At 41.8% G+C, this 27,782-nt stretch overlaps 1 protein-coding gene across 1 annotated transcript in view; it reads right to left on the minus strand.

Moving 5' to 3' along the window:
• Positions 1-7,245, minus strand: part of LOC138350792 (histone-lysine N-methyltransferase 2D-like) — a 55,277-nt gene extending 48,032 nt beyond the window's left edge. Inside the window, exons 1-2 of the mRNA XM_069302226.1 lie at positions 7,103-7,245; positions 2,313-2,421 (exon numbers count right to left, since the gene is read on the minus strand). Coding sequence (XP_069158327.1) covers positions 2,313-2,421; positions 7,103-7,245 — 252 coding nt within the window. The remainder of the gene's footprint in view (positions 1-2,312; positions 2,422-7,102) is intronic.
• Between the last annotated feature and the right edge of the window lie 20,537 nt (positions 7,246-27,782).

Here is a 27,782-nt window from a genome sequence, read left to right on the forward strand (position 1 = left end):
CTCCAATAAAAAATTTTTTACCTCATACATAAAGAAATGGGTAGCTTTATCATTTCATAAGAAAAAAATTAGAGAAAATATATTAATTCAGGGAAACTTAGCTTATTAGGCAAATCGGGCCTTGCATTGTAGGCAAAGAAGTGCGTTCTGGCTACTAGGTACGACATATATATATATATATATATATATATATATATATATATATATATATATATATATATATATATATATATATATATATATATCGTACCTAATAGCCAGAACGCACTTCTCAGCCAACTATGCATGGCCCAATTTGCCTAATAAGCCAAGTTTTCATGAATTAATGTTTTTTCGACTAAATAACCTACCTAACCTAACCTAACCTAACTTTTTCTGCTACCTAACCTAACCGATAGAGATAGGTTAGGTTAGGTAGGGTTGGTTAGGTTCGGTCATATATCTACGTTAATTTTAACTTCAATAAAAAAAATTGACCTCATACATAATGAAATGGGTAGCTTTATCACTTCATAAGGAAAAAATTAGAAAAAATATATTAATTCAGGAAAACTTGGCTTATTAGGCAAATCGGGCCTTGCATAGTAGGCTGAGAAGTGCGTTCTGGCTATTAGGTACGACATATATACATAATATATATATAAATATATATATATATATATACTAGCAGTACCCGGCCACGCGTTGCTGTGGCTAAGCATCGCATGTGCGTTGCTGAACCGCAGCAACCTTCTCTGTCTCTTTGACCTCACCACCATTCTCTATTCCCCCATCCCCTCTCGTCTCCACCATCCCAAACTCCCCCGTCTCCTCGTCATACTCACCATTCCCCACTCCCTCGTCTGATGCCTTCCCAAAATGTCTGATGTTTCCATCAGAAAATTGGGAACATCAAATGGAGACTTGATGTTCTAGCAAGTCCCCACTTGAGGACTTGAGGAACATCAGATCAAGTGATCTGATGTTCCCAACATTGAAATATAAGAAAAACAGTTAAAAAATGAAAGGAAAATATGAAAAAATATAAAAATAAAGTATACTCACGAAATGACCGGTCTGGTAAAGAACACAGCTCAATTCGAATGCAATTCACACAAAATAATTATATCAAAATGGAAATAAATCAAAATCTTTGAAAATTCAATTTATCAATGCAATCAGAAACATTGAAATGTAATTGTAAGATATCTAGTATTGCATGTGTTGCACTTACATGCAACAGATGACGCGGTTTTTCAAGAAAAGCATAGTTTTACCTGTCACTGGAGTGGCTTTTATACTTATACTTACGAAATAAACGGTATGGCAAAAAACACAGCTCTATTCCAACACAATGTCTCACAAAATAATTCAGTAAAACATAAAATAAATTGAAATCTATGAAAATAAAATTTATCAATGCAAGCGGAAACATTGAAATGGAATTCGTGACTTATTTGGTATAACGTGCATGTTGCCATTATGTGCAACAGATGGCGCTGTTATTCAAACACGCATGTTTTTACCTGTCACAGAGGTGGCATCTATATAGTAGGTATATAAAAAGAAACGCCTATTCGAATGCAACGTTGTGCCAAAATTTCAAAGCACTTGGTGAAAAACTTTCGGAGATTACAGCGAGTGTTGCCCTTGCATCCAACACATGGCGCTGTTTAAAAAAAAAAACAGTTTTTTTCCTGTCACAGGTGAGGCATGTATATAGTAGATATATAAAAAGACGCGCCTATTCGAATGCAACGTTGTGGCAAAATTTCAAAGCAATCGGTGAAGAGGTTTAGAAGAGTTCTTTCACATGAAAAACACAGTTTTCCAGAAAAAAACATGTTTTTTTCCCGTCACAGACGTGACATCTATATAGTATGTATATAAAAATCTGGCCGGATGCGAATGGAACGTTGTGTGAAAATTTCAAAGCAATCGGTTAAGAACTTTAGGAGATTAGCGATTTTGAACAAACGAACATTTCCATTTTTATTTATATAGACTAGCAGTACCCGGCCATGCGTTGCTCTGGCTCAGCCACAGCAACCTTCTCTGTCCTTCAGTCCTCCCCACCATTCCTCCCCTCACCCGTATCCTCGGCCTCTCAACCATTCCTCACTCCACCATCCCCTCGTCCTCCCCACCATTCCCCGCTCCACCACCCCCTCTTCCTTCCCACCATGCCCCACTACCCCTGTCCCTTTGTCCTTCCCACCATTCTCCATTCTCCCATCCCCTCGTCCCCACCCTCCCAAACTTCCCAGTCCCCTCGTCCTTCCCCACTATTACCCCCTCCCTTGTCCCCTCGTCATCACCACCATCTCACTTACGTCCCTCTCTATCTCCACCATTCCCCACTCCCTCGTCCGATGCCTTTCCAAATATTCTAAGGTTCCCATCAGAAAATTGGGAACATCAAGTGATCTGTAGTTCCCATCACTGAAATATAAGAAAACAGTTAAAAAATGAAATGCAAATAAGAAAAAAAATATATAAATATTCTATAGTCACGAAATGAACGGTCTGATAAACAACACAGTTCAATTCCAACGCAATTCACACAAAATTATTAAATCAAAATGAAAATAAATCAAAATCTATGAAAATTCAATTCATCAATGCAATCAGTAACATTGAAAAGGAATTTTAACATGTCAAGTAAAGCATGTGTGTTGATCTTACATGCAACAGATGGCGCTGTTTTTCAAGAAAAGCATAGTTTCATCTGTCACAGGAGTGGCATCTATACTTACACTTACGAAATGAACGGTATGGTAAACAACACAATGTCACACAAAATAATTCAATACAAAATAAAATATATCAAAATCTATGAAAATAAAATTTATCAATGCAATCGGAAATAATGTAATGGATTTCGTGACATATTTAGTATAGCTTGCATGATGCCATTATGTGCGACAGATGCCGCTGTTTTTCAAATATGCATGTTTTTACCTGCCACAGAGGTGGCATCTATATAGTAGGTATATAAAAAGGCGCACCTATTCGAATGCAACGTTGTGTCAAAATTTCAAAGCAATTGGTGAAGAACTTTCGGAGATTACAGCGTGTGTTGCTCTTACATCCAACAGATGGCGCTGTTTTTTCAACAAAAGCTTGGTTTTTTTCCTGTCACAGGTGAGGCATGTAGATAGTAGATATACAAAAAGACGCGCCTATTCGAATGCAACGTTGTGTCAAAATTTCAAAGCAATCGGTAAAGAGGTTTCGAACATTTCCTTCACATGAAAACACAGTTTTTCAGAAAAAAAAATTTCACCATCACAGACGTGACATCTATATGGTATGTATATATAAACCTGCTCGGATGCGAATGGAACATTGTGTGAAAATTTCAAGGCAATCGATGAAGAACTTTCAGAGATTAGCGATTTTGAACAAACGAACATTTCCATTTATATATATATATATATATATATATATATATATATATATATATATATATATATATATATATATATATATATATATATACACATATACATACACACACATACATACACATACGTACACACATACATACAATCAACCACCAGTTGATTGACAGTTGAGAGGCGGGACCAAAGAGCCAAAGCTCAACCCCCCCGCAAGCACAATTAGGTGAGTACAATTAGGTGAGTACATACATTTATGGCTCTCCTACTCTGAGAGGGTAAGATACCTGATAGAGAAACTATTGTGTTATTAAGCACTTAGCCACTGAAGGTGATTAAGGTGCTTTTACTAGCTCAGGTTATATAGTTAAATCGCATACGTACATTGTATAGTTGATACATTACATAGTCAATCTTGGGTACAAATGCAATATATCATCAAGTGTCCCAGTATACATATAGTAATTACAGAATTCAGCATACCTCAGCCCAGAACGGCGAAAGTCAGTCAATATGGGACATTCTACAGTATAATGTTCAAGGTAGTACATATTTTCTCTTTCACAAAGTTGACACATTGTGTACTCGGCATTTGGGTTTTGTGAAAGCTGCCAGATACGTCTATATCCCAGGTGTATTCTGGCCACTATAACATCACATTGCCGGGTTCTTGTTCTATTAGTCCCATATGTGAATGTCTCCTCATGATATCTATCATAATATTTAATGCTGCAACTTTCAGGTCTTTGTGAATTTGTTAGGTCGGTGAGATTTTCATTAAATATTTGTTTAAGTATTCTCTTTACCACTGCTAATGAAACATCCAGATCGATTTCAACCACTGGTTTTCTATAGGCTGGCTTTGTAAGCATATTAACAGTGTTATGCCTTGAGATGCCAACATGTGATGGTATCCATAGAAATTTAACTTCAAATCTGTTTTCTTCAGCAGCTAAAACATTCATTCGAATATCACTGACTATTTTCTGGGTGTTACTACTATGTGCGTTCAATGCCAGGAGTGCACTCCGCGAGTCACAGTATACAAGTCTACTGCCTTTGTCTTTTAAAAGTTCAGTGGCAAGGTATATGCCTGCATTTGGTCTGAGTTGTACTTGCCCAGTCATTGACGCGCTTCATTGCTGTATGTACGAGAGAAGATTGTTCAAATATATTACATGAACATCCGGTACATCGCCCACCTTCTTCTACGGAACCGTCGGTATAGCACTGATACACATCGTTACCCATACCCTGAGTACTCTCAGTGATGCTTTTCAGTGTTAACTGTTTTAATAATGCAGAGTGTACATTATCTTGGGTGCATTTACAAAATCGACTGAAAGATCCCAGTTATCCTATGGAGTAATTGGCTGATTAATCATTAACTGAGTTGGGTACATATTTAATATTTTGATGGAGTTGGCTACCTGGTAGAACCAAAATGCATAATCAGATTTCGCTCTTCTTCTATAAACCTCAGGTGAGTGTAGCATATTAGAAAGTTTAGTTTGAAACTTCATGTGTTGCCGAGATGTACTCTCAATGCCTTCACGCCGAAAACTGCTAATAGACAAAATTTGCACTTATGGTCGGTAATTTTAACTCTGCTCTCATATTAACTATTCTCACTGGACTTTGGAACCCCAAGGTTGAGGCGCATAGCTTCATTTTGCAAGTTTTCAAGAGATTTCAGCTCTTTGTCTGTATACAGTGTGAGATGTAGAGCATTGTAGTCAATCACAGAGCGTATAAATGATACATAAAACATTCTAGCAAGTCTCACGTTAATTCCATGATTGACACCAACAAGGACCCGCAAGGGCTTTAATCTCTCAGAGTCTCCTCTTGAGAGAGAAAAGTTACCCATGGTCGTAAAAGGGGACACCAAGATAACTGTAAGACTCGCAGTTCTCAAGTTCTCGCCCATTAATATGATAATTGGGTGGTGGAATACCACACGGAATGAGGGCACGAGCTTTCTGTACAGAGATAAGGAGGCCACATTCCTCAGCTCTAGTAGCAAAAGCATCGAACAGAACTTGCATTCTAGGCTCGGTGGCAGCCTGTAATCATATATCATCAGCATAACAAATGACAGTGTCTTCATTATTAGTTGGAAGATCTTTAATAAGTTTATGCATCAGATCGTTGAACAAGGGGCTGAGGACCCCCTCCTTGTGGAGTTTCCAATTCAAAGTATTTGCTCTCTGTGCTTTTAACACCATTAAACCAAACATATGCTGTTCGATTTGACAAATAGCCCTTTCTCCATTTCAGTAATTTTCCTTGTATTCCCAGCTCAGCAAGCTGTTCTAGTATGATTTCCCTGTTTGCTGTATCAAAAGCTGCTGCTAGGTCGATGAAGACTGCTTGGGGGGAAGCTTCAATACGAGAGAAGTATTAAGCAAAACAGTGTTGTGTACTGAGCCCGGGCATAAATCCAAACAGTTGGGGTGACAGGTGCCCCTGTATATGATACATGAGTCGGTACCTGTGAGACTAATCTCAGTAAACTGTAAGTAATACCGTCCTCTCCAGGAGCAGTAAGGGAGGCTAGAGGTTCGCGAGGTTAGGGAGGTCATAAGGGAGGCGAGGTGCATATGGGGGGTGAGGGTGTGGGTTTGCGTGCGGAGGAGAGAGGGGCAGTGAAAGGGAGGTGAAGTGTTTGGGGGAGGGATTGAATTGGAGGAAGAGGTGTTAAAGGGTGAGATGTAACAGAGGGAGAGGAAGGGGCAAGGGAGTTGTTGGGGGGTAGAAGAGTGGAGGAGAGATGGTAGGGCTTGTTTGGGGGGGGGGGAGGGTGTGAGTTGGGTAGGAGTGCTGGGGCAAGGGTGAGTAAGGCCACGGAGGCCACATACTGGTCGACTTGCCCTGAGGTTACGCTGCTCCTCCTTGGTCATGTAGCTGTCAACCAACACAATGTAATAACCTTCGCTCTCCCCTGTTTGTGCTTCAAAATGTAGTCCACTAGTCCATCCTTCACTAGAAAACTGGAGCAGAACAGGTCTACTACTGGTACTATTATAAGGCCCAATTAGGAGGCTGAGTTAAACCTGTTTCCTGCCATCATCAATATCCCTCAATATCTCACCAAGTTCAAACTTTCCAATTTGTATTCTTTCATGCTTTGATGTTGCCTTTGCTTCAAGTAATATAGGCATGATAATTGACCGCCACCGCTGCGATCCACTTTCAAGATGGTTCTCACCCCTCAATGTTGCAGTCCTTACTGAGTCCGTAACATTTTATTCCATGTTGTTCCTAGTTGTATCTGATGCATTGTCCCATATTAGAGCAAGTTTCTGAAGTTCCTCCTCCAAATTCAGTAGTCTATCCTCGTTGTCGTCCACCCATTTGTGTGTGTGTGTGTAATTACCTAAGTGTAGTTACAGCATGAGAACTACGCTCGTGGTGTCCCGTCTACCCAGCACTCTTTGTCATATAATGCTTTGAAACTACTGACGGTCTTGGCCTCCACCACCTTCTCACCTAACTTGTTCCAACCGTCTACCACTCAGTTTACAAAAGAGAATTTTCTTATATTTCTCCGGCAGCTTTGTTTTGTTAGTTTAAATCTATGACCTCTTGTTCTTGAAATTCCGAGTCTCAGGAATTCTTCCCTATTGATTTTATTGATTCCTGTTACTATGTAGTACGTAGTCATCATATCGCCTATGTTTCTTCTATCTTCTAGTTTTTGCATATTTAATGCCTCTAACCTCTCCTCATAGCTCTTGTCCTCCAGTTCTGGGAGCCACTTGGTGGCATGTCTGTCCACCTTTTCCAGTTTGTTGATGTGCTTCTTAAGATATGGGCACCATACAACTGCTGCATATTCTAACTTTGGTCTAACAAAAGTCATGAAATTTTTTTTAGTATTTCCCCATCCATGGATTTAAAAGCAATTTTGAAGTTAGGAAGTGTAGCATATGCTCCTCGCACAATGTTCTTAATGTGGTCCTCAGGTGACAGTTTTCTATCTAGAACCACCCTTAGATCCATTTCTTTGTCAGAATTCTTTAAAGATTTCTTGCATAATTTATAGATTGTGTGGGGTCTATGTTCTCGTATTCCACATTCCGTAACATGGCATTTATTCACATTAAATTCCATTTGCCAAGTGGTGCTCCATATACATATTTTGTCCAGGTCTTCTTGAAGGGCATGACAATCTTCTAGGTGTCTTATCTTCCCTATTATCTTAGCATCATCAGCAAACATGTTCATATAATTCTATATTCTATCTGGTAGATCGTTTATGTAGACTGTTACGAACCTTACCTCCTGTGGAGGTTGGTTTCGGTTGTAAAATGTTGGTGGACACAGGGAGAGTGTATATTAGTATAAATCCCCAGCTGAGATCAGAGAGGCCGCGAGTCATCATTATTACTCCGCCCAGTAAAGTAGTGCCTTCTCAGCTGGAGATCATCAGAAATAATGTGAACTTGAATAGCTTTACTATGTAAGGGAAAAATGGACTCTATAAAAAAGTATGCATGGGGGAATTTAGTAAATAAAATCATTAATGTGTTTGATAGCATATGTAAAGAGTAGAGTATTAAGAGGCGATGAGGCAAGAGAGGTGGACGCCATCTTGACTGGAGGGGAGGGTGTATCGCTGCCGACCGTTTCTGCTATTTGAGGGGTTTTCTCCGGCCGTTCAGTCAGATAAGCCTATCCTTGTCTATATCCAGGGTTGCAAGATTGGGTAGAGTAATATTGCAGAAGTTGGAGAGGTTTTATAAGAGTCCAGGTTTCCTAGAGGCAAAAGTATATGTGTCGTTGGATGGTAGCGGTTTGTGGCTGGGTGCATGACACCAGGAATGGGACAGGGAGTCGTGGGGTGGTCAGAGCCACTTGAGTTATAATACATAGTGATCTTATGTTGTAAGGAAAACACCTTGTTAAATGTAATCCTGTGTACGTATAAATTTGTGACGTGTACTAGGCTGTTTCCCTTACTCCTCATACTCCCTAGACAACCTGGTAAGGACCACCACCACCAAGCTCTCACTAGCTCTCTATGACAACAAAAATGTCACGGCTGATAACATCAGTAACACACGCCCCGTGATATAGACAATGAACATTACCGGAGCAAGAACTGAACCCTGTGGTACTCCACTTGTGACATTCCTCCAATCCGATACATCGCCTCTGATTACAGCCCTCATTTTTCTATCAGTTAGGAAATTTTTCATCCATATTAGAAGCTTACCAGTCACCCCTCCAATATTTTCCAATTTCCAGAACAACCTCTTATGTGGAACTCTGTCGAAAGACTTTTTTAGGTCCAGATAGATGCAGTCAACCCAACCATCTCTTTCCTGTAATATCTCTGTTGCTCGATCATAGAAACTGAGTAAATTCGATACACAAGATCTTCCAGATCGAAAACCATACTGTGTGTCTGATATTATATCATTTATCTCCAGGTGTTCTACCAATTTAGTTTTAATTATTTTTTCCTATATTTTGACTATTACACTTGTCAATGATACAGATTTATAATTAAGGGGGTCTTCCCTGCTTCCACTTTTGTAGATTGGAACTATGTTAGCCTTTTTCCACACATCAGCTACAACTCCTGTAAACAGGGATGAATGAAAAATCAGTTGAAGAGGAATGCTGAGCTCAGGGGCACATGCTCTCAGAACCCATGGTGAAACTCCATCTGGACCAACTGCTTTGTTCTTATTTAGCTCCTTGAGCATTTTTTCCACTTCGTCTCTAGACACCTCTATGTGCTTTATGTTGTTCTCTGGAGTTCTTATTGTATCTGGTTCTCTGAAGATTTCCTTTTGTACAAACACACTTTGAAACTTTTTGTTTAATGTTTCACACATTTCCTTTTAATTTTCCGTGAATCTATTTCCCATTTTCAACCTCTGAATATTATCCTTTACCAGCAATTTCTTGTTTGTGAATTTATAGCATAGACCTGGTTCTGTTTTACATTTGTCTGCAATCCCTTTTTCAAAAATTTCTTTCTGCCTCTCTCCTCACTGCCGTGTAGTTGTTTCTCGCATCTTTGTATCGCTGGTATGTTTGGGGGTTCGGCCTCTTCCTGTATTGATTCCATTTTTGTGTCTTTTGTTCTCTGGCCCTCTCGAAATTTCTGTTGAACCAATCCTGTTTCCTAGTTCTGCATCTCTGTTTTGGTATAATTTTTTTTGTGCCTTTATCATATATTTCACAAAACTTGACATACATCTCATTCACTTCCTTGCCTAGCAACAAGTCTGTCCAATTATACTCACTAAAAAAATTTCTAATGTTGCCATAATGTCCTCTCCTAAAGTCAGGTTTTTCAATTGCATCAAAATTCTTATTTTCTTCCAGATTATAATGCATTGCATACTTTATTCCCAAAAAGACATGGTCACTTTTACCCAAGGGAGGAAGGTACTGAATGTCAAATATTTCTTCCTCCTTCCTGGTAAAATCAAATTTAGCATGGAGGGAACATCCCCTTCCCTCATCCTCGTAGCTTGTTTAATATGTTGATACAAGAATGTTTCCAGGATGAGGTCTACAAGTTTACAGGTCCAAAAACCTTCTGTTTTAGCTTCATATGCTTCCCAGTCTATGGATTTCAAGTTGAAGTCGCCGACTATCAACAGTCGTGATCTATCGTTATCCGCTCTCGCTATGATCTCTCTCATTATTGTTATAAGACCTTCTCGTTTACTATCTAGCTCCTCCTTTGACCATGTGCTGCTTAGCGGTGGACTATATGCATTTATGATCATTAGTTTATCATCCTCATGGCAGATCTCTAGTGCTATTATGTCAACTTCTTGTGGATTGGCAGTCATTATTTCGTTCACCTTTAGGTGTTCTTTCACCAGCACAGCAACGCCACCGCCTTTCCTGATTTTTCTGGCTCGTCTCCAAATTGAGTAGCCCCTTGGGAATATGACCTCATTTAAAATAACATCTTCAAGTTTTGTCTCCGTGAGTGCAACAATGTCTGGTGTCTGGAGCTGTATTACATCACTTAACTCCAGTATCTTCGATCTTACTCCATCTATGTTGGTGTATGCAGTCTTCAGGAACTTGTTCCCCCTCTTCTTATTTTTCACTCCCCTTCTCTCTAATGATTTAGTTGGTTTGCCTTTATATACCACTTTACTGGTCTGCCTATCCCTATCACTTTGTAGAAAAAAGAATTGATTTCTTCTTCATTCCTGCTCTCATTTAAACGTTTTGCCTCGGCGAGGTTCAGTTTCAGCTTCTCTCTATCTTCTTTTGAAAGATCTCGTCTTAACGACCACGCTTTCCCATCCTCATCACTTTGTAATTTTCTAGCATTCCTTAGTACTTCTTCCATCTGTTTGGCACCGTTTAGGGTGATCCTCAAAGGTCGATCTTTCCCTTTTACATATCTGCCTATTCTCCTGTAGTCGCACACATTCTCTATGGTTGTAAGACCTTCCTCGAGGTCTTACGTGTGTGTGTGTGTGTGTGTGTGTGTGTGTGTGTGTGTGTGTGTGTGTGTGTGTGTGTGTGTGTGTGTGTGTGTGTGTGTGTGTGTGTGTGTGTGTGTGTGCGTTTGTGCGTGTGTGTGTGTGTGTGTACTCACCTAATTGTACTCACCTAATTGTGCTTGCGGGGGTTGAGCTCTGGCTCTTTGGTCCCGCCTCTCAACCGTCAATCAACTGGTGTACAGATTCCTGAGCCTATTGGGCTCTATCATATCTACATTTGAAACTGTGAATGGAGTCAGCCTCCACCACATCACTTCCTAATGCATTCCATTTGCTAACTACTCTGACACTGAAAAAGTTCTTTCTAACGTCTCTGTGGCTCATTTGGGTACTCAGCTTCCACCTGTGTCCCCTTGTTCGCGTCCCACCAGAGTTGAAAAGTTCATCCTTGTTTACCCGGTCGATTCCCCTGAGGATTTTCTAGGTTGTGATCATGTCCCCCCTTACTCTTCTGTCTTCCAGTGTCGTGAGGTGCATTTCCCGCAGCCTTTCCTCATAACTCATGCCTCTTAGTTCTGGGACTAGTCTAGTAGCATACCTTTGGACTTTTTCCAGCTTCGTCTTGTGCTTGACAAGGTACGGGCTCCATGCTGGGGCCGCATACTCCAGGATTGGTCTTACATATGTGGTGTACAAGATTCTGAATGATTCCTTACACAGGTTCCTGAACGCCGTTCTGATGTTAGCCAGCCTCGCATATGCCGCAGACGTTATTCTCTTTATGTGGGCTTCAGGAGACAGGTTTGGTGTGATATCAACTCCTAGATCTTTCTCTCTGTCTGTTTCATTAAGTACTTCATCTCCTATTCTGTATCCTGTGCCTGGCCTCCTGTTTCCACTGCCTAGTTTCATTACTTTGCATTTACTCGGGTTGAACTTCAACAGCCATTTGTTGGACCATTCACTCAGTCTATCCAGGTCATCTTGTAGCCTCCTACTATCATCCTCTGTTTCAATCCTCCTCATAATTTTTGCATCGTCGGCAAACATTGAGAGGAACGAATCTATACCCTCTGGGAGATCATTTACATATACCAGAAACAGTATAGATCCAAGGACTGACCCCTGCGGGACTCCACTTGTGACGTCTCGCCAATCTGAGACCTCACCCCTCACACAGACTCGTTGTCTCCTGTTGCTTAGGTATTCCTCTATCCACCGGAGTACCTTCCCTCTCACTCCAGCCTGCATCTCCAACTTTCGCACTAGCCTCTTGTGTGGCACTGTATCAAAGGCTTTCTGACAATCCAAAAATATGCAGTCTGCCCACCCTTCTCTTTCTTGCCTTATTTTTGTTGCCTGGTCGTAGAATTCAAGTAACCCTGTGAGGCAGGACCTGCCATCCCTGAACCCATGTTGATGCTGTGTTACAAAGTTCCTTCGCTCCAGATGCTCCACTAGTTTTTTTCGCACAATCTTCTCCATCAGCTTGCATGGTATGCAGGTTAGGGACACTGGCCTGTAGTTCAGTGCCTCCTGTCTATCCCCTTTCTTGTATATCGGGACTACGTTAGCTGCTTTCCAAATATCTGGCAGTTCCCCTGTTGCCAGTGATTTGTTATACACTATGGAGAGTGGTAGGCTCAGTTCTCTTGCTCCTTCCTTTAGAACCCAAGGGGAGATTCCATCTGGGCCTATAGCCTTCGTCACGTCCAACTCTAGTAAACACTTCCTTACTTCCCCACTGGTAATCTCAAACTCTTCCAGTGGTTCCTGGTTAGCTATTCCCTCACTTACCTCTGGAATTTTTCCTTGTTCTAAGGTGAAGACCTCCTGGAATTTCTTATTCAATTCCTCACACACTTCCTTGTCATTTGTAGTGAATCCTTCCGCCCCTATCCTTAATCTCATAACCTGTTCCTTTACTGTTGTTTTTCTCCTAATGTGGCTATGCAACAATTTAGGCTGAGTCTTTGCCTTGCTTGCGATGTCATTTTCGTATTGTCTTTCTGCCTCTCTTCTCATCCTGACATATTCATTCCTGGCATTCTGGTATCTTTCTCTGCTCTCCAGTGTCCTGTTATTCCTATAGTTTCTCCATGCCCTTTTACTTTGCTGCTTAGCTAGCCTACATCTTTGATTAAACCATGGGTTTCTCATCTTCATTTCTCTGTTTTCCTTTTGGACTGGGACAAACTTGTTTGCTGCGTCCTTGCACTTCTGCGTGATGTAATCCATCATATCTTGGGCCGTCTTTCCCCTGAGCTCTGTTTCCCATGCTATATCTGTTAGGAATTTTCTTATCCCCTCATAGTTTCCCTTTCGGTATGCTAACCTTTTGGTTTCGGTATCCCTCCTCGAGTTCAATAACCCTTCTTCAATCAAGTACTCAAACACCAGTACACTGTGGTCGCTCATTCCTACTGGGTCCTCAAAACCGATTTCTCTTATGTCGGAGTGTGTGTGTGTGTGTGTGTTTGTGTGTGTGTGTGTGTGTGTGTGTGTGTGTGTGTGTGTGTGTGTGTGTGTGTGTGTGTGTGTGTGTGTGTGCGTGCGTGTGTGTGTGTGTGTGTGTGTGTGTGTGTGTGTGTGTGTGTGTGTGTGTGTGTGTATGTGTGTGAGTGTGTGTGTGTATGTGTGTGTGAGTGTGTGTGTGTGTGTGTGCGTGTGTGTGTGTGTGTGCGTGTGTGTGTGAGTGTGTGTGTCGTGTCGAGCTAGATCAATACGCTGCCAGTATCCCTTGCAACAATACAACCAGAATTTCAGTGGAAAATGTTCTCTTCAGCTAGTTCATGTAAGCCAGGCTGTCGTATGCAGATGGCAGCACCTGCCGCTCCTTTCTTGTGTTTTGGATACGAGTCATTCCTACATTAAGGCCGAAGTTGCCTGAGAGATAAAGGGGATATGAGCCCTTCCTGCAAGCTCCCAGCTTGCATATCTCAGTTACCAGGTTCTGCGTCTGTGTTTGTTGATGAAATACAATATCCGGCTTAATAACTGGCCTTAGTTTAGACTCTATTCTCGATTTATTTACCCTATATTACTAAATTTATCGTGATAAGGTATTAGTAAAATTTAGTTTTTTTAGTTGAAAAAGTGTATGATTTTCTCCCCAATTTAGTATATTTTTCATCTATTGGAATGCACACGTAGATAAAAAATGAGAATTGGAAACTAACAATTTCGGGCTGTGGTCATTTTGTAATTCAAAATGTGCAAATCATTTTTGTTTTTTAAATCAAGCGGCATTGTCGTTGATCTCCACATGACGAGATTTGCATGGACCATTGTGTTCCCAGTGTGCGGCCCACTCACACTCACATTGGGCCGCATACACTCAGTGAGTAACACATTTGGCTGCACATTACCACTGACTAATACAGTGGGCAGAATACAATCACTGACTAATACAGTGGGCAGAATACGCCCCACTGACTAATACAGTGGGCTGTATAAACCCACTGATTAGTATCGTAGGCAGCATACATTCAATGAGTAACACAGTTGGCTTCATACTGCCACTGACTAATGCAGTGGGCTGTATACACCTACTGATTAGTACAGTGGAATGTATACACCTACTGATTAGTACAGTGGACAGAAAACATCCACTGACTAAAGCACTGGTTTACACACACCCTCTGATTAATATAGTGAACAGCATACACCCACTGACTAATACAGTGGACAGAAAACACCCACTGACTAATACAGTGGACAGAAAACACCCACTGACTAATACAGTGGACAGAAAACACCCACTGACTAATACAGTAGATTGCATACACCTACTAATACAGTGTGCCGAATTTTTTTATCAGAGTTGAAAGAGAAAGACCTGGTGTAAACATAAGACCAAATCTGATGCCAGAAAGCCACATTAGCAGAATAACAACAGCTGCCTATATCACACTGGCCAACATCCGGGTGTCCTTCAGAAACTTGGACAAAGGAGCTTTCCAGGACCTATGTACAGCGAACATGAAATCCACACTTCAATATGGATCCCCAGCATGGAACCCCTCACCTGAAAAGGACAAGGAGAAAGTAGGAATGGTCTAAAGACATAGAACGAGACTCGTTCCGCAATTGAGGGGTTTGAGCGATGAAAGAAGACTGGATAACCGGACTTTACGATACTGGAGGAAAAAATTGATAGGGAAGACATGATAACAACATATAAGATTCTAATGGAAATTGACGAAGACTCCAGAGCAGCGTTATTCAAAGATAGGAAGAGCAGAACGAGGAGTCACGGTGGAAACTAGAGACGCAAATGAGTCATAATGACGTTAGAAAAAACTTTTTTCAGTGTCAGAGCTGTTAATAAATGAACTAGGTCAGACGTAGAAGTCGTTGAAGCTAATTGGATTAAAAGTTTTAAATGTAATTATTATAAAAGCGCGAGAAATTCACTGCTCACGTTCAGATGTCAGGGCTTGGAGCCTAGATCGATCTTGCAAGCACATCTAGGAGAGTACACACACACACACACACACACACACACACACACACATACACACACACACACACACACACACACACACACACACACACACACACACACACACACACACACACACACACACACACGACACACACACTTCAAACGACAAGGAAGTGTGTGAGGAACTGAATAAGAAATTCCAGGAGGTCTTCACCTTAGAGCAAGGAGAAATCCCAGAGATAAGAGAGGGAATAGCTAACCAGGAACCACTGGAAGAGTTTGAAATTACCAGCGGGGAAGTAAGGAAGTGTTTACTAGAGTTGGATGTGACAAAGGCTATAGGCCCAGATGGGATCTTCCCTTGGATACTAAAGGAAGGAGCAGAAGAACTGTGCCTACCACTCTCCATAGTGTACAACAAATCACTGGCACAGAGGAACTGCCAGAAATTTGGAAAGCAGCTAACGTAGTCCCGATATACAAGAAAGGGGATAGACAGGAGGCACTGAATTACAGGCCAGTGTCCCTAACCTGCATACCATGCAAGCTGATGGAGAAGATTGTGCGTAGAAAGCTAGTGGAGCATCTGGAACGAAGGAACTTTGTAACACAGCATCAACATGGGTTCAGGGATGGCAGGTCCTGCCTCACAGGGTTACTTGAATTCTACGACCAGGCAGCAAAAATAAGGCAAGAAAGAGAAGGGTGGGCAGACTGCATATTTTTGGATTGTCAGAAAGCCTTTGATACAGTGCCACACAAGAGGCTAGTGAAAAAGATGGAGATGCAGGCTGGAGTGAAAGGGAAGGTACTCCATTGGATAAAGGAGTACCTAAGCAACAGAAGATAACGAGTCAGCGTGAGGGGTGAGGTCTCAGATTGGCAAGACGTTACGAGTGGAGTCCCGCAGGGGTCAGTCCTTGGACCTATACTGTTTCTGATATATGTAAATGATCTCCCAGAGGGTATAGAATCGTTTTTCTCAATGTTTGCCGATGATTCAAAAATTATGATGAGGATTGAAACTGAGGATGATAGTAGGAGGCTACACAATGACCTAGACAGACTGAGTGAATGGTCCAACAAATGGCTGTTGAAGTTCAACCCGAGTAAATGCAAAGTAATGAAACTAGGCAGTGGAAACAGGAGGCCAGACACAGGATGCAGAATAGGAGATGAACTACTAAATGAAACAGACAGAGAGAAAGATCTAGGAGTTGACATCACACCAAACCTGACTCCTGAAGCCCACATAAAAAGAATAACGTCTGCGGCATATGCGAGGCTGGCTAACATCAGAATAGCGTTCAGGAACCTGGGTAAGGAATCATTCAGAATCTTGTACACCACATTTGTAAGACCAATCCTGGAGTATGCGGCCCCAGCATGGAGCCCGTACCTTGTCAAGCACAAGACGAAGCTGGAAAAAGTCCAAAGGTATGCCACTAGACTAGTCCCAGAATTAAGAGGCATGAGTTACGAGGCAAGGGTGTGGGAAATGCATCTTACGACACTGGAAGACAGAGGAGTAAGGGGAGACATGATCACAACCTACAAAATCCTCAGGGGAATCGACCGGGTAAACAAGAATCAAGGATAAACTATTCAACAATGGCGGGACGCGAACAAGGGGACACAGGTGGAAACTGAGTACCCACATGAGTCACAGGGACGTTAGAAGGAACTTTTTCAGTGTCAGAGTAGTTAACAGATGGAATGCATTAGGCAGTGATTTGGTGGAGGCTGACTCCATACACAGTTTCAAATGTAGATATGATAGAGCCCAGTAAGCTCAGGAATCTGTACACCGGTTGATTGACAGTTGAGAGGCGGGACCAAAGAGCCAAAGCAGAACCCCCGGAAGCACAAATAGGTGAGTACACACACACACACACGTCTCTCTCCCCCCTCTCCCCCCCCCCCCCTCCCCCTCTGTCTCTCTCATAGGAAAAAAGCATGACGAGAGATAAGATACTAACTTGAGGAAGCAATCAAAGGGAGACAAACATGGCAGGGGCATACTCAGAGGATAGAGAGGAACAGGAAGCCTGGATTAGGAGAACACTCCAGCACATGTGGGAGGAATTCAGTGAAGGACTGAGATTAATGAGGGAGACAGTAGCCAACCTGCAGGATGAACTGAGGGCAGCAAAAGAGGAGATAAGAAGCCTGAAGGAGACTCCTCCCCATTACCAGACACAGACCATCCCTCAGGAAGTTGGTGATGCTACTGTTGAGGGGATTACACAAAAGCACTCATTTGCATAAATGCTTAAAAAGAGCCCTGAAGCTAGGTCTGCAGGTAGGGAAGTTGCCATGGAAGTGGTTTGTTCTCAGGAAGCAGCTAGATGTACTAGCCGGATAATAGAGCAAAAAAGAGCAGTAGTAATAGTTGGCATTAAGGAGCAAACAGGGACCGGTCGAGTGGAAAGGAGAGACAAGGACAAAAATGAGGTTAATGAAATCCTCAAAGGGAAAAAGATGGAGAGGGCTGACCAAGATATTGAAAAGGATTTCAGGGTTGGACGGTACAACATGGACAGAGACCGTGTGATAAAGGTGGTATTCAAGAGCGAGAGAACAAAAAAGGACTTGCTAGCAAGGAAGAGTGGACTTGCAAATGTACAGAGGTTCAAAAAGGTATTCCTGCAGAGGGATATGACAAGGGACAAGAGAGGGCAGCAGCTGCAAGGAAGGAGCACAGGGAGAAAGAAAAGAAAAGAATCTGGGAGCCACAACCCCAAGCCCTACAATCCCAGAGGGGAACGGGAAACCCTCCACAAGCGACTCAACAGACACAGTGAGAGAAGCACCTCCCCTATTCTCCACCCAATATATGCCCTACCTCCCCCCCCCTCCCCAGGATCTCCTGTCTCCCCCACCCCCTAAGCCCTACCTAATCCTCCATGCCCCTCCGTTCTTCCCCACCCCCAAGCCCTCCATTCTCCCCCGCCCCCCCCCTAAATCCTCCAGTATCCTCCACCCTCCTGAGCCCTTCCTTCTCCCCCACTCTTCTCAGCCCTCCCTTTTTCCTCATCCCCCTCGGCACTCCCTATCCCCTAACCTCTCCCCCGGCCCAAGCCCTCCTTCCTTTTATGCCCCCCACAAGCCCCCATTCCCTCAAGCCCTCCCTTCTCCCATACCCCCCAAGCCTCCCCTTCTCCTACACTCTCCAAAGCCTCCCCCTCTCACCCCTCCCAAGCCTCCCCTGCTCACCCACCCCCCAAGCCCTCTTTTCACCCCAACCACCCCCCCCCAAACCCTCCCACCAACACCACCCTCCCCATACCAGATCCTACCAGCCCCCACACACCCCAGACCCCCCAGGTCCCCCTTCATAGGCTCCCCATCCTGGTCCCTCCCTGTTTCCCTGCTTCAGGGGAAGCAATAGGATCTGACAAAGGACAGTAGAGAGTCAGCTTCAGGGTGATGTACTCGAACATAGATGGGATCACCAGCAAGGCAAGTGAACTATGGGAAAGAACACAAGAAGTGAACCCAGATGTAATCGTACTCACAGAAACAAAACTCTCAGGTATCATAACAAATGAGGTGTTTCCCCAGAACTACACTTTAATAAGGAAAGAGAGGTTAGGACAGGGAGGAGGTGGAGTGGCCCTACTAATGAGAAAGGAATGAAGCTTCAAGGAGATGGTCATCCCCGGATGCGAGGGATTCAGAGACTACATAACAGGAACCATGTCATTGGGAGGACCAAAAGTAGTAGTAGCAGTGAAATATAACCCTCCACCAAATGACAGAACACCAAGGCAAGAGTATGACAACAACAACATGGCAGTTAACACTATAACTGAGAAGGCAGTCTCTACTTCCTGTAGAAATAGATCCCATCTGCTCGTCATGGGGAGACTTAAATCACGGAAGGATAGACTAGGAGAACAAGGAACCGCATGGAGGAGAGGATACATGGAGAGCCAAACTAATGGAGGTGGCGACAAGAAACTTTCTAAGCCAGGGAACCCGGATAAGAGGAAAAGATGAACCAGCAAGACTCGACCTAGTCTTCACTCTGAACGACTCCGACATTAGGGGAATCGGCTATGAGGCCCCCAGTAGGAATGAGCGTCCACAGTGTACTAGCGTTTGAGTATCTGGTTGAGGAAGAGTTATTGAACTCGAGGAGGGATACTGACAACAAAAAACTGGCATTCCGAAAGGGAAACTATGTGGAGTTAAGAAAATTCCTAACAGATATAACATGGGAAACAGAGCTCAGGGGAAAGACGGCCCAGGACATGATGGACTTTATCACGCACAAAGGCAAGGAAGCAGCAAACAAGTTTGTCCCAGTCCAAAAGGAAACCAATGAATTGAAAATGAGAAACCCATGGTTTAATCAGAGATGTAGGCTAGCTAAGCAGCAAAGTAATAAGGCATGGAGAAACTATAGGAATGACAGGACACTTGAGAGCAGATAAAGATACCAGAATGCCAGGAATGAATGTGTTAGGATGAGAAGAGAAGCAGAAAGACAATAAGAAAATGACATCGCAAGCATGGCAAAGACTCAACCCAAATTGCTGCATAGTCACATCAGGAGAAAAACAACAGTAAAGGAACAGGTAATAAATATAATGATAGGGGCAGAAGGATTCACTACAAACGACAAGGAAGTGTGGGAGGAACTGAATTAGAAATTCCTGGAGGTCTTCACCTTAGAGCAAGGAGAAATTCAAGAGATAAGAGAGGGAATAGTTACCCAGGAACCACTAGAAGTGTTTGAGATTACCAGTGGGGAAGTAAAGAAGTGTTTACTAGAGTTGGATGTGAGAAAGGCTATAGGCCCAGATGGAATCTTCCCTTGGATACTAAGGGAAGGAGCAGAAGCACTGTGCCTGCCATTCTCCATAGTGTATAACAAATCACTGGCAACAGAGGAATTGTCAGAAATTCGGAAGGCAGCTAATGTCGTTCCAATATACAAGAAAGGGGATAGGCAGGAGGCACTGAACTACAGGCCAGTGTCCCTAACCTGCATACCATGCAAGCTGATGGAGAAGATTGTGCGAAAAAAGTTAGTGGAACATTTGGAGCGAAAGAACTTTGTAACACAGCATCAACATGGGTTTAGGGATGGCAAGTCCTGCCTCACAGGGTTAATTGAATTCTCCGACCAAGCAACCAAAATTAGGCAAGAAAGAGCGGCGTGGCAGATTGCATATATTTGGATTGTCAAAAGCTGTTGATACAGTACCACACAAGAGGCTAGTGAAAAAGCTGAAGATGCAGGCTGGAGTGAAACGGAAGGTACTCCGTTGGATAAGGGAGTACCTAATAACAGAAGACAGCGATTCCATGTGAGGGGTGAGGTCTCGGATTTGCGTGGCGTCACAAGTGGAGTCCCGCAGGGTTCAGTCCTTGGACCAATACTGTTTCTGATTATGTAAATGATCTCCCAGTGGGTATACAATCGTTTCTCTCAATGTTTGCTGATGATGGAAAAATTATGAGGAGGATTGAAAAAGAGGATGATAGTAGGAGGCTACAGGAAGACCTTGACAGATTGAATGAATGGTCCAACAAATGGCTGTTAAAGTTTAACCCGTGTAAATGCAAAGTAATGAAACTAGGCGGTGGAAACAGGAGGCCAGACACAAGATACAGAATAGAAGATGAAGTACTTAATGAAACGGAAAGAGAGAAAGATTTAGGAATTGATATCACACCAAACCTGTCTCCTCAAGTCGACATAAAAAGAAATACATCTGCTGCATATGCGAGGCTGGCTAACATCAGAACAACCTTCTGGAACCTGTGTAAGGATTCGTTTAGGATCTTGTACACCACATACGTAAGACCATTCCTGCAGTATGCGGCCCCATGCAGGGAACCCGTACCTTGTCAAGCACAAGACGAAGCTGGAAAAAGTTCAGAGGTATGCCACAAGACTAGTCCCAGAACTAAGAGGCATGAGTTACGAGGAAAAGCTGCGGGAAATGCACCTTACCACACTGGAAGACAGAAGAGTGAGGGGAGACATGATCACTACCTACAAAATCCTCAGGGGAATCGACAGGGTAGACAAGGATAAACTATTCAACACTGGTGGTACGCAAACAAAGGGAAACAGGTGGAAACTGAGTACCCAAATGAGCCACAGGGACGTTAGAAAGAACTTTTTCAGTGTAGGAGTAGTTAACAGGTAGAATGCATTAGGCAGTGATGTGGTGGAGGCTGACTCCATACACAGTTTCAAATGTAGATATGATAGAGCCCAGTAGGCTCAGGAATCTGTACACCAGTTGATTGACAGTTGAGAGGCGGGACCAAAGAGCCAAAGCTCAACCCCCGCAAGCACAACTAGGTAAGTACACACACACACACACACACACACACACACAGTACGCAGAACAAAGAAATACATAATAAAGAAGACAAACAATTTATACCGTGCTTGTATTATGCAAGACTCGGAGATACATTTACCCCGTGTTTACCTGTGTACCTGCTCCAGAGTGTGCCTGAGGCCACCAACTTAATAACACCCCTGGCAAGGTAATATATGCCAGGATGAGGCAGGGGCCCACCTGGTGTTATGGCACTCCTCCTCAGACCCAGACTTATTGGTTGGTGCGAGTCTGTCACTCTCATACTCTCCCCACTCACTCTGCCCTTTCACCCTTTCCTCACTCACTCCTCTCTCTCTCTTACTCTCTCCCCACCCTTTTATGCCACTTTTATTTCACCCTTTCTCCTTTCTTCCTTCCAAATGTCCCTTCATTCTGCTTATCCCCCTATCCCTCTCCACCCCTTCCTCACAACCTTACTTGCCTCACAACTTTCCCTTCCTCCTCCTGCAAATTGTGTATATTGCCTGGGGACCATTCAGGCTTGTTCGCATTTGTGTTTCTCACGTGTGCCCCAAAGAATGAGGTGATTTGATAAAATACCATGCCCAAGATTACCAACCGAGTGCCGGCGGGGGATGGAAATAGCCTCGGCTACCATCCTCTTTTATCCGGTCATGTTGGTCGAACGGTTAAGGGATCCTGTACGCCAGCAGTGTGCTCCTGGCAGTATGGGTTTGAGTCACTTCTGGGTTGTGAGTTTTCAGTTGCATATAGTCCTGGGGACCATTCAGGCTTGTTCGTATATATATATATATATATATATATATATATATATATATATATATATATATATATATATATATATATATATATATACATATATATATATATATATATATATATATATATATATATATATATATATGTATATATATATATATATATATATATATATATATATATACATATATATATATATATATATATATATATATATATATATATATATATATATATATGTATATATATATGTAGACATATATTATTAAATATGACCGAAAAAGTAAGATTAATAATTCTAACACGAATTTTCTCAATCTTTCGTACATTTCGCTTCACTGTTGGAGGTAAATCAAAAATCAATTCTCCAAAATTCATTTTTATTTTTGGAGAATTGATTTTTGATTTACCTCCAACAGTGAAGCGAAATGTACGAAAGATTGAGAAAATTCGTGTTAGAATTATTAATCTTACTTTTTCGGTCATATTTAATAATATATGTCTACAGGAAAGACTGCTACCAAAATATACTAGTATATATATGTATATATATATATATATATATATATATATATATATATATATATATATATATATATCTATATATATATATATATATATATATATATATATATATATATATATATATATATATATATGTATATATATATATATATACATATATATATATATATATATATATATATATATATATATATATATATATATATGTATATATATGTATGTATATATGTCGTACCTAGTAGCCAGAACGCACTTCTCAGCCTACTATTCAAGGCCCGATTTGCCTAATAAGCCAAGTTTTCATGAATTAATTGTTTTTCGACTACCTAACCTACCTAACCTAACCTAACCTAACTTTTTCTGCCACCTAACCTAACCTAACCTATAAAGATAGGTTAGGTTAGGTTAGGTAGGGTTGGTTAGGTTCGGTCATATGTCTACATTAATTTTAACTCCAATAAAAAAAATTGCTCTCATACATAATGAAATGGGCAGCTTTATCATTTCATAAGAAAAAAAAATAGAGAAAATATATTAATTCAGGAAAACTTGGCTTATTAGGCAAATCGGGCCTTGCATAGTAGGCTGAGAAGTGCGTTCTGGCTACTAGGTACGACATATATATATATATATATATATATATATATATATATATATATATATATATATATATATATATATATATATGTATATATATACATATATATATATATATATATATATATATATATATATATATATATATATATATATATATATATATATAAATGTATATATTGCTACTTGACATTGTCATTAATTTGAGTTGGTTTAGGATCCAGCCCAAAGCCTCAAACACTGAATATAAAATTCGGTGGAAGAACCCATCTTCTACCTTCTAGAATTGCTAGCAAGTAAGTTGCAGAGAGAAAGACCTAAGTGTGGAAGGTCTGGTATTGCTTGTGTAATAGAAGACCGCCCTGGCCTTCATCTTCACCGGAAATACTTAGATCTTTGGCGTCTTGCTGCCCTCCTTCAGTGTTTGTCGAAGGCACACATTCGAATCAACATGCCAATAACGAGTAAAATCTCACATCTGGTGCCCAGCATGGTGGGCACCAGATGTGTGGTGCACTAGGTGCACCACACCTAGACCTGTGTGGGAAAAATTGGTCACTTCACATCTGACACTCAAAGTGGGACTAAGACTTGTATAGGGCAAAAAGGAACTTTCATATGAGTGCATGAATTCATATGTTATGAATGATGTAGTGTAAGGTGAGAATGTTAATATTTTCTTGCTTGAGTTCATTTACATGCAAGTTGCCTAGCCCAGATGGCGAGGGGGCAGGAGGTTGCTGGTGAAGATTAAGCAACAGCCTAGTGTAGTCTATTTGTTGCAGCACTGATAATATATAAGCATGAGGCTAGTTTGTTGGACCCGATAATATTATGCTGTAATTTTTCATTCTTTGTATTTCTGTAATTGTTGTGTGGGTCTTCGCTCCCCTGGCCCTGGGTGCCACTGACCACGGACTGGGGTTCCTCCCTGAAACCCGACCTTGCACCCGTAGGGTGTGAGGTAAGTTCGACCTCCCTCAGCCTCCTTTCCAAGTGTGTTGGTTAACACAGACTCGGGTCCCACGACTGAACTTGCCCAACATAAAATATATGCCCAACAGGTTGATATATTCCACAGCTTGATATAACCACTCACCCGTCCTGACATACGGTCAACAAGGTCGCCAACTGGGTTCTCGTACTCACCTGACCCAGCAATACTAATCTCAGTGGTATTAATCTCAACTTTTAACATGGAACACCTTGACAGAGTGTGATGTGAAACCATTCAATCACTCTACTAATTACTCAAGAGATGGAGGAGATAACATAAACACATTGGTAAAATAAAAGTTAATTTACTGAGTAAAGTCTACACGGGATCACTGGTGATAAAATCCACTGCACTGGTGGACGGTGGCAACACTCCAGCAAGTCACCTCTGGCAACCCCATCAGCTGATCCATTCACACACTCTTCGTAAACTGTCACCTCGATACTAGTTATCTTCTCTCGCTGGCACATAAGTAAATTTGGTTCACTCTTCTCCAAAACACTGAATAGATAATGTCCTTCCACAATAGTCACTAACAGTTCGTACATGAAATAAACATACATATGTACCAGTCTCCGTGGTGTAGTGGTAAGACACTCACCTGGCGTTCCGCGAGGGCTTTGTCATGGGTTCGTATCCTGGCCGGGGAGGATTTACTGGGCGCAAATCCTTAACTGTAGCCTCTGTTTGACTCAACAGTAAGATAGATACTTGGTTGTAAACACGATTCTTCGCGGCAGGGGATCGTATTCCAGGGACCTGCCCGAAACGTTACGTGTACTAGTGGCTGTACAAGAATGTAACAACTCTTGTATATATCAAGAGCTTACCCTCTCTCTCTCTCTCTCATATATTGCTATCGCTACATATATGATAATACTGGCGTTCTCCTAACAGTAAATCAATAATAATAATAATGATGAACTAACTTCACCTAACGTAAAGGAAATGGGGAGGGAAACGGAAAGATTATCCACCTTATCTCTCAACTACAAATAGTCGTAGACACAGTCGTGATGGCAGCTGGGGTCCTTTGCTCGCTGGTGAAGGAGGTCATCAGAAAGCATGAAGAGAGAGGGAAAATCATATCGGCTCCGTGGGGTGTGTACTCATGATAATTGGCCTGTTCTGAGCTGATTCCCCAATCAGTATGACGGTGAGACAATTTGTCCATAGATAAGATAATTTAAGGGTGACTCGCCAGTGTGTGCTCAATTAGTTGTGGTGTTTGTACTAGTATTAGTGTAGTAGTTTTTTTATCGAGGGTCTCTGATATAAATTAGGGGACCCTGATAGTGGGTGATGAACATGGCACCCATAATGTTCAGCACAGGACTGGGCTTAACGTCTGTTTTTTTCAAGCACTCTTTGGCACACGGGTGACCCCCACCCCCATTCGTGACCACACAACAGCAGAATATATATAGAAAATTTATATATAGAAAGATAGATTCTTCGGTACATACAGAAAATAGCGTTTTCGGTGAGGAAAACTTGCATTTGCAAATATTTCCAATAGCAATTCTATAACAGCACATGGGGCTTTGCCGCAAATATCGTACCCAAATTTTGTTCAGGCTCGACTCGACAATAATAAATGTAATTCATTCGCTTCAAAAGCTCATTGAAAGAAAATTAGCATTGCTTCACTAAGTAGACTGTACATGCAAATGAGCAGCAGCCAGAATGTTCTGGCAATTCGTTCGGGTTCATATCACTTAATGGCAACTCATTCCCGGTTAATAGGTATGAAAGCTCATTGAATTATGTATATCTTCCTAACACAGAAAAAATATGCAATTAAATTTATGTGCGCTTGCATTGCCACATACACACATAATGGGAAAAAGGAAAATTACGAGGAAATATTACTGGAACTAAACCTCACGACACTGGAAAACAGAAGAGTTAAGGTAGTTATGATCACCACATATAAAATTCTCAGAGGATTTGACAGGGTGGAAACAGATAAACTATTTAGCACGGGTGAAACGCAAAAGGACACAGGTGGAAAATGAATACCCAAATGAGCCACAGAGACATTAGAAATAACGTTTTCAGTGTCAGAGTAGTTAACGCAATAGGACGAGAGACAGACTCCATTACACAGTTTCAAATGTAGATGTGATAGAGCCCAATAGGCTCAAGAATCTTTTCACCAGTTGATTGACAGTTGAGAGGCGAGATAAAAGACCCGAAGCTCAACATCCACAAGCACAACTAGGTTAGTACTTACATACACACTCACACAAACACACACACACACACACCATGCATACTTGCATAAATTACAAGTTGATGGAGAAGATTGTGCGAAAAAATCTTGTGAAACATTTGGAGCGAAAGAACTTCGTAACACAACATCAGCATTGGTTCGGGATGGCAAGTCATGCCTCAAAGGATTAATTTAATTCTACGATCAGGCAAGAAAGAGAGGGGTGGACAGACTGCATATTTTTGGATTGCCAGAAAGCCTCTGACACAGTAACACACATAAGCTAGTGCATAGTGCATAAGCTAGTGCATAAGCTGGAGATGCAGGCTGGAGTGAAAGGGAAGGAACTCCGAGGTACTCTGAAATTTGCGAGGAATCAACAGGGATCAGTCCTTGAACCTATACTGTTTCTGATATATGTAAATGATCTCACACAGGGAATAGACTCGTTCCTCTCATTGTTTGCTGATGATGCAAAATTTATTAAGACCGAGGAAGATGGTATGAATTTACAAGATGACCTAGACAAACTGAATGAATATTCCAACAAATGGCTACTAAAGTTCAACCCAAGTAAATGTAAGGTAATGAAATTAGGAGGTGGAAACAGGAGGCCAGTCACAGATACCGAATGGGAGATAAAACCCTTCATGAAGCAGACAGAGAGAAACATCTAGGAGCTGATATCACGGCAATATCATATATCAATATCAGGAGTTGATATCACCTGACGCCTACACCAAAAGAATAACATCAGTAGGGTATCCAAGGCTGGATACCCTACTGCCTTTGGATTCAGAACTGCCTTTAGGAACCTGTGTAAGGAATTCTTCAGAACCTGGAATAACACATGTGTAAGACCAGTCCTGGAGTGTGCAGCCCCTTAATGGAGTGCGTATCTTGTCAAGCACAAGACGAAGCTGGAAAAAGTTCAGAGATATGCCGCTAGGCTAGTCCCAGAACTAAGAGGCATGAGTTACGAGGAAAGGCTGCGGGAAATGCACCTTACGACACTGGAAGACAGAAGAGTGAGGGGAGACATGATCACTACCTACAAAATCCTCAGGGGAATTGACAGGGTAGATAAATATAAACTG

Source organism: Procambarus clarkii, chromosome 47, assembly GCF_040958095.1.
Source record: "Procambarus clarkii isolate CNS0578487 chromosome 47, FALCON_Pclarkii_2.0, whole genome shotgun sequence".
Taxonomy (NCBI): domain Eukaryota; kingdom Metazoa; phylum Arthropoda; class Malacostraca; order Decapoda; family Cambaridae; genus Procambarus; species Procambarus clarkii.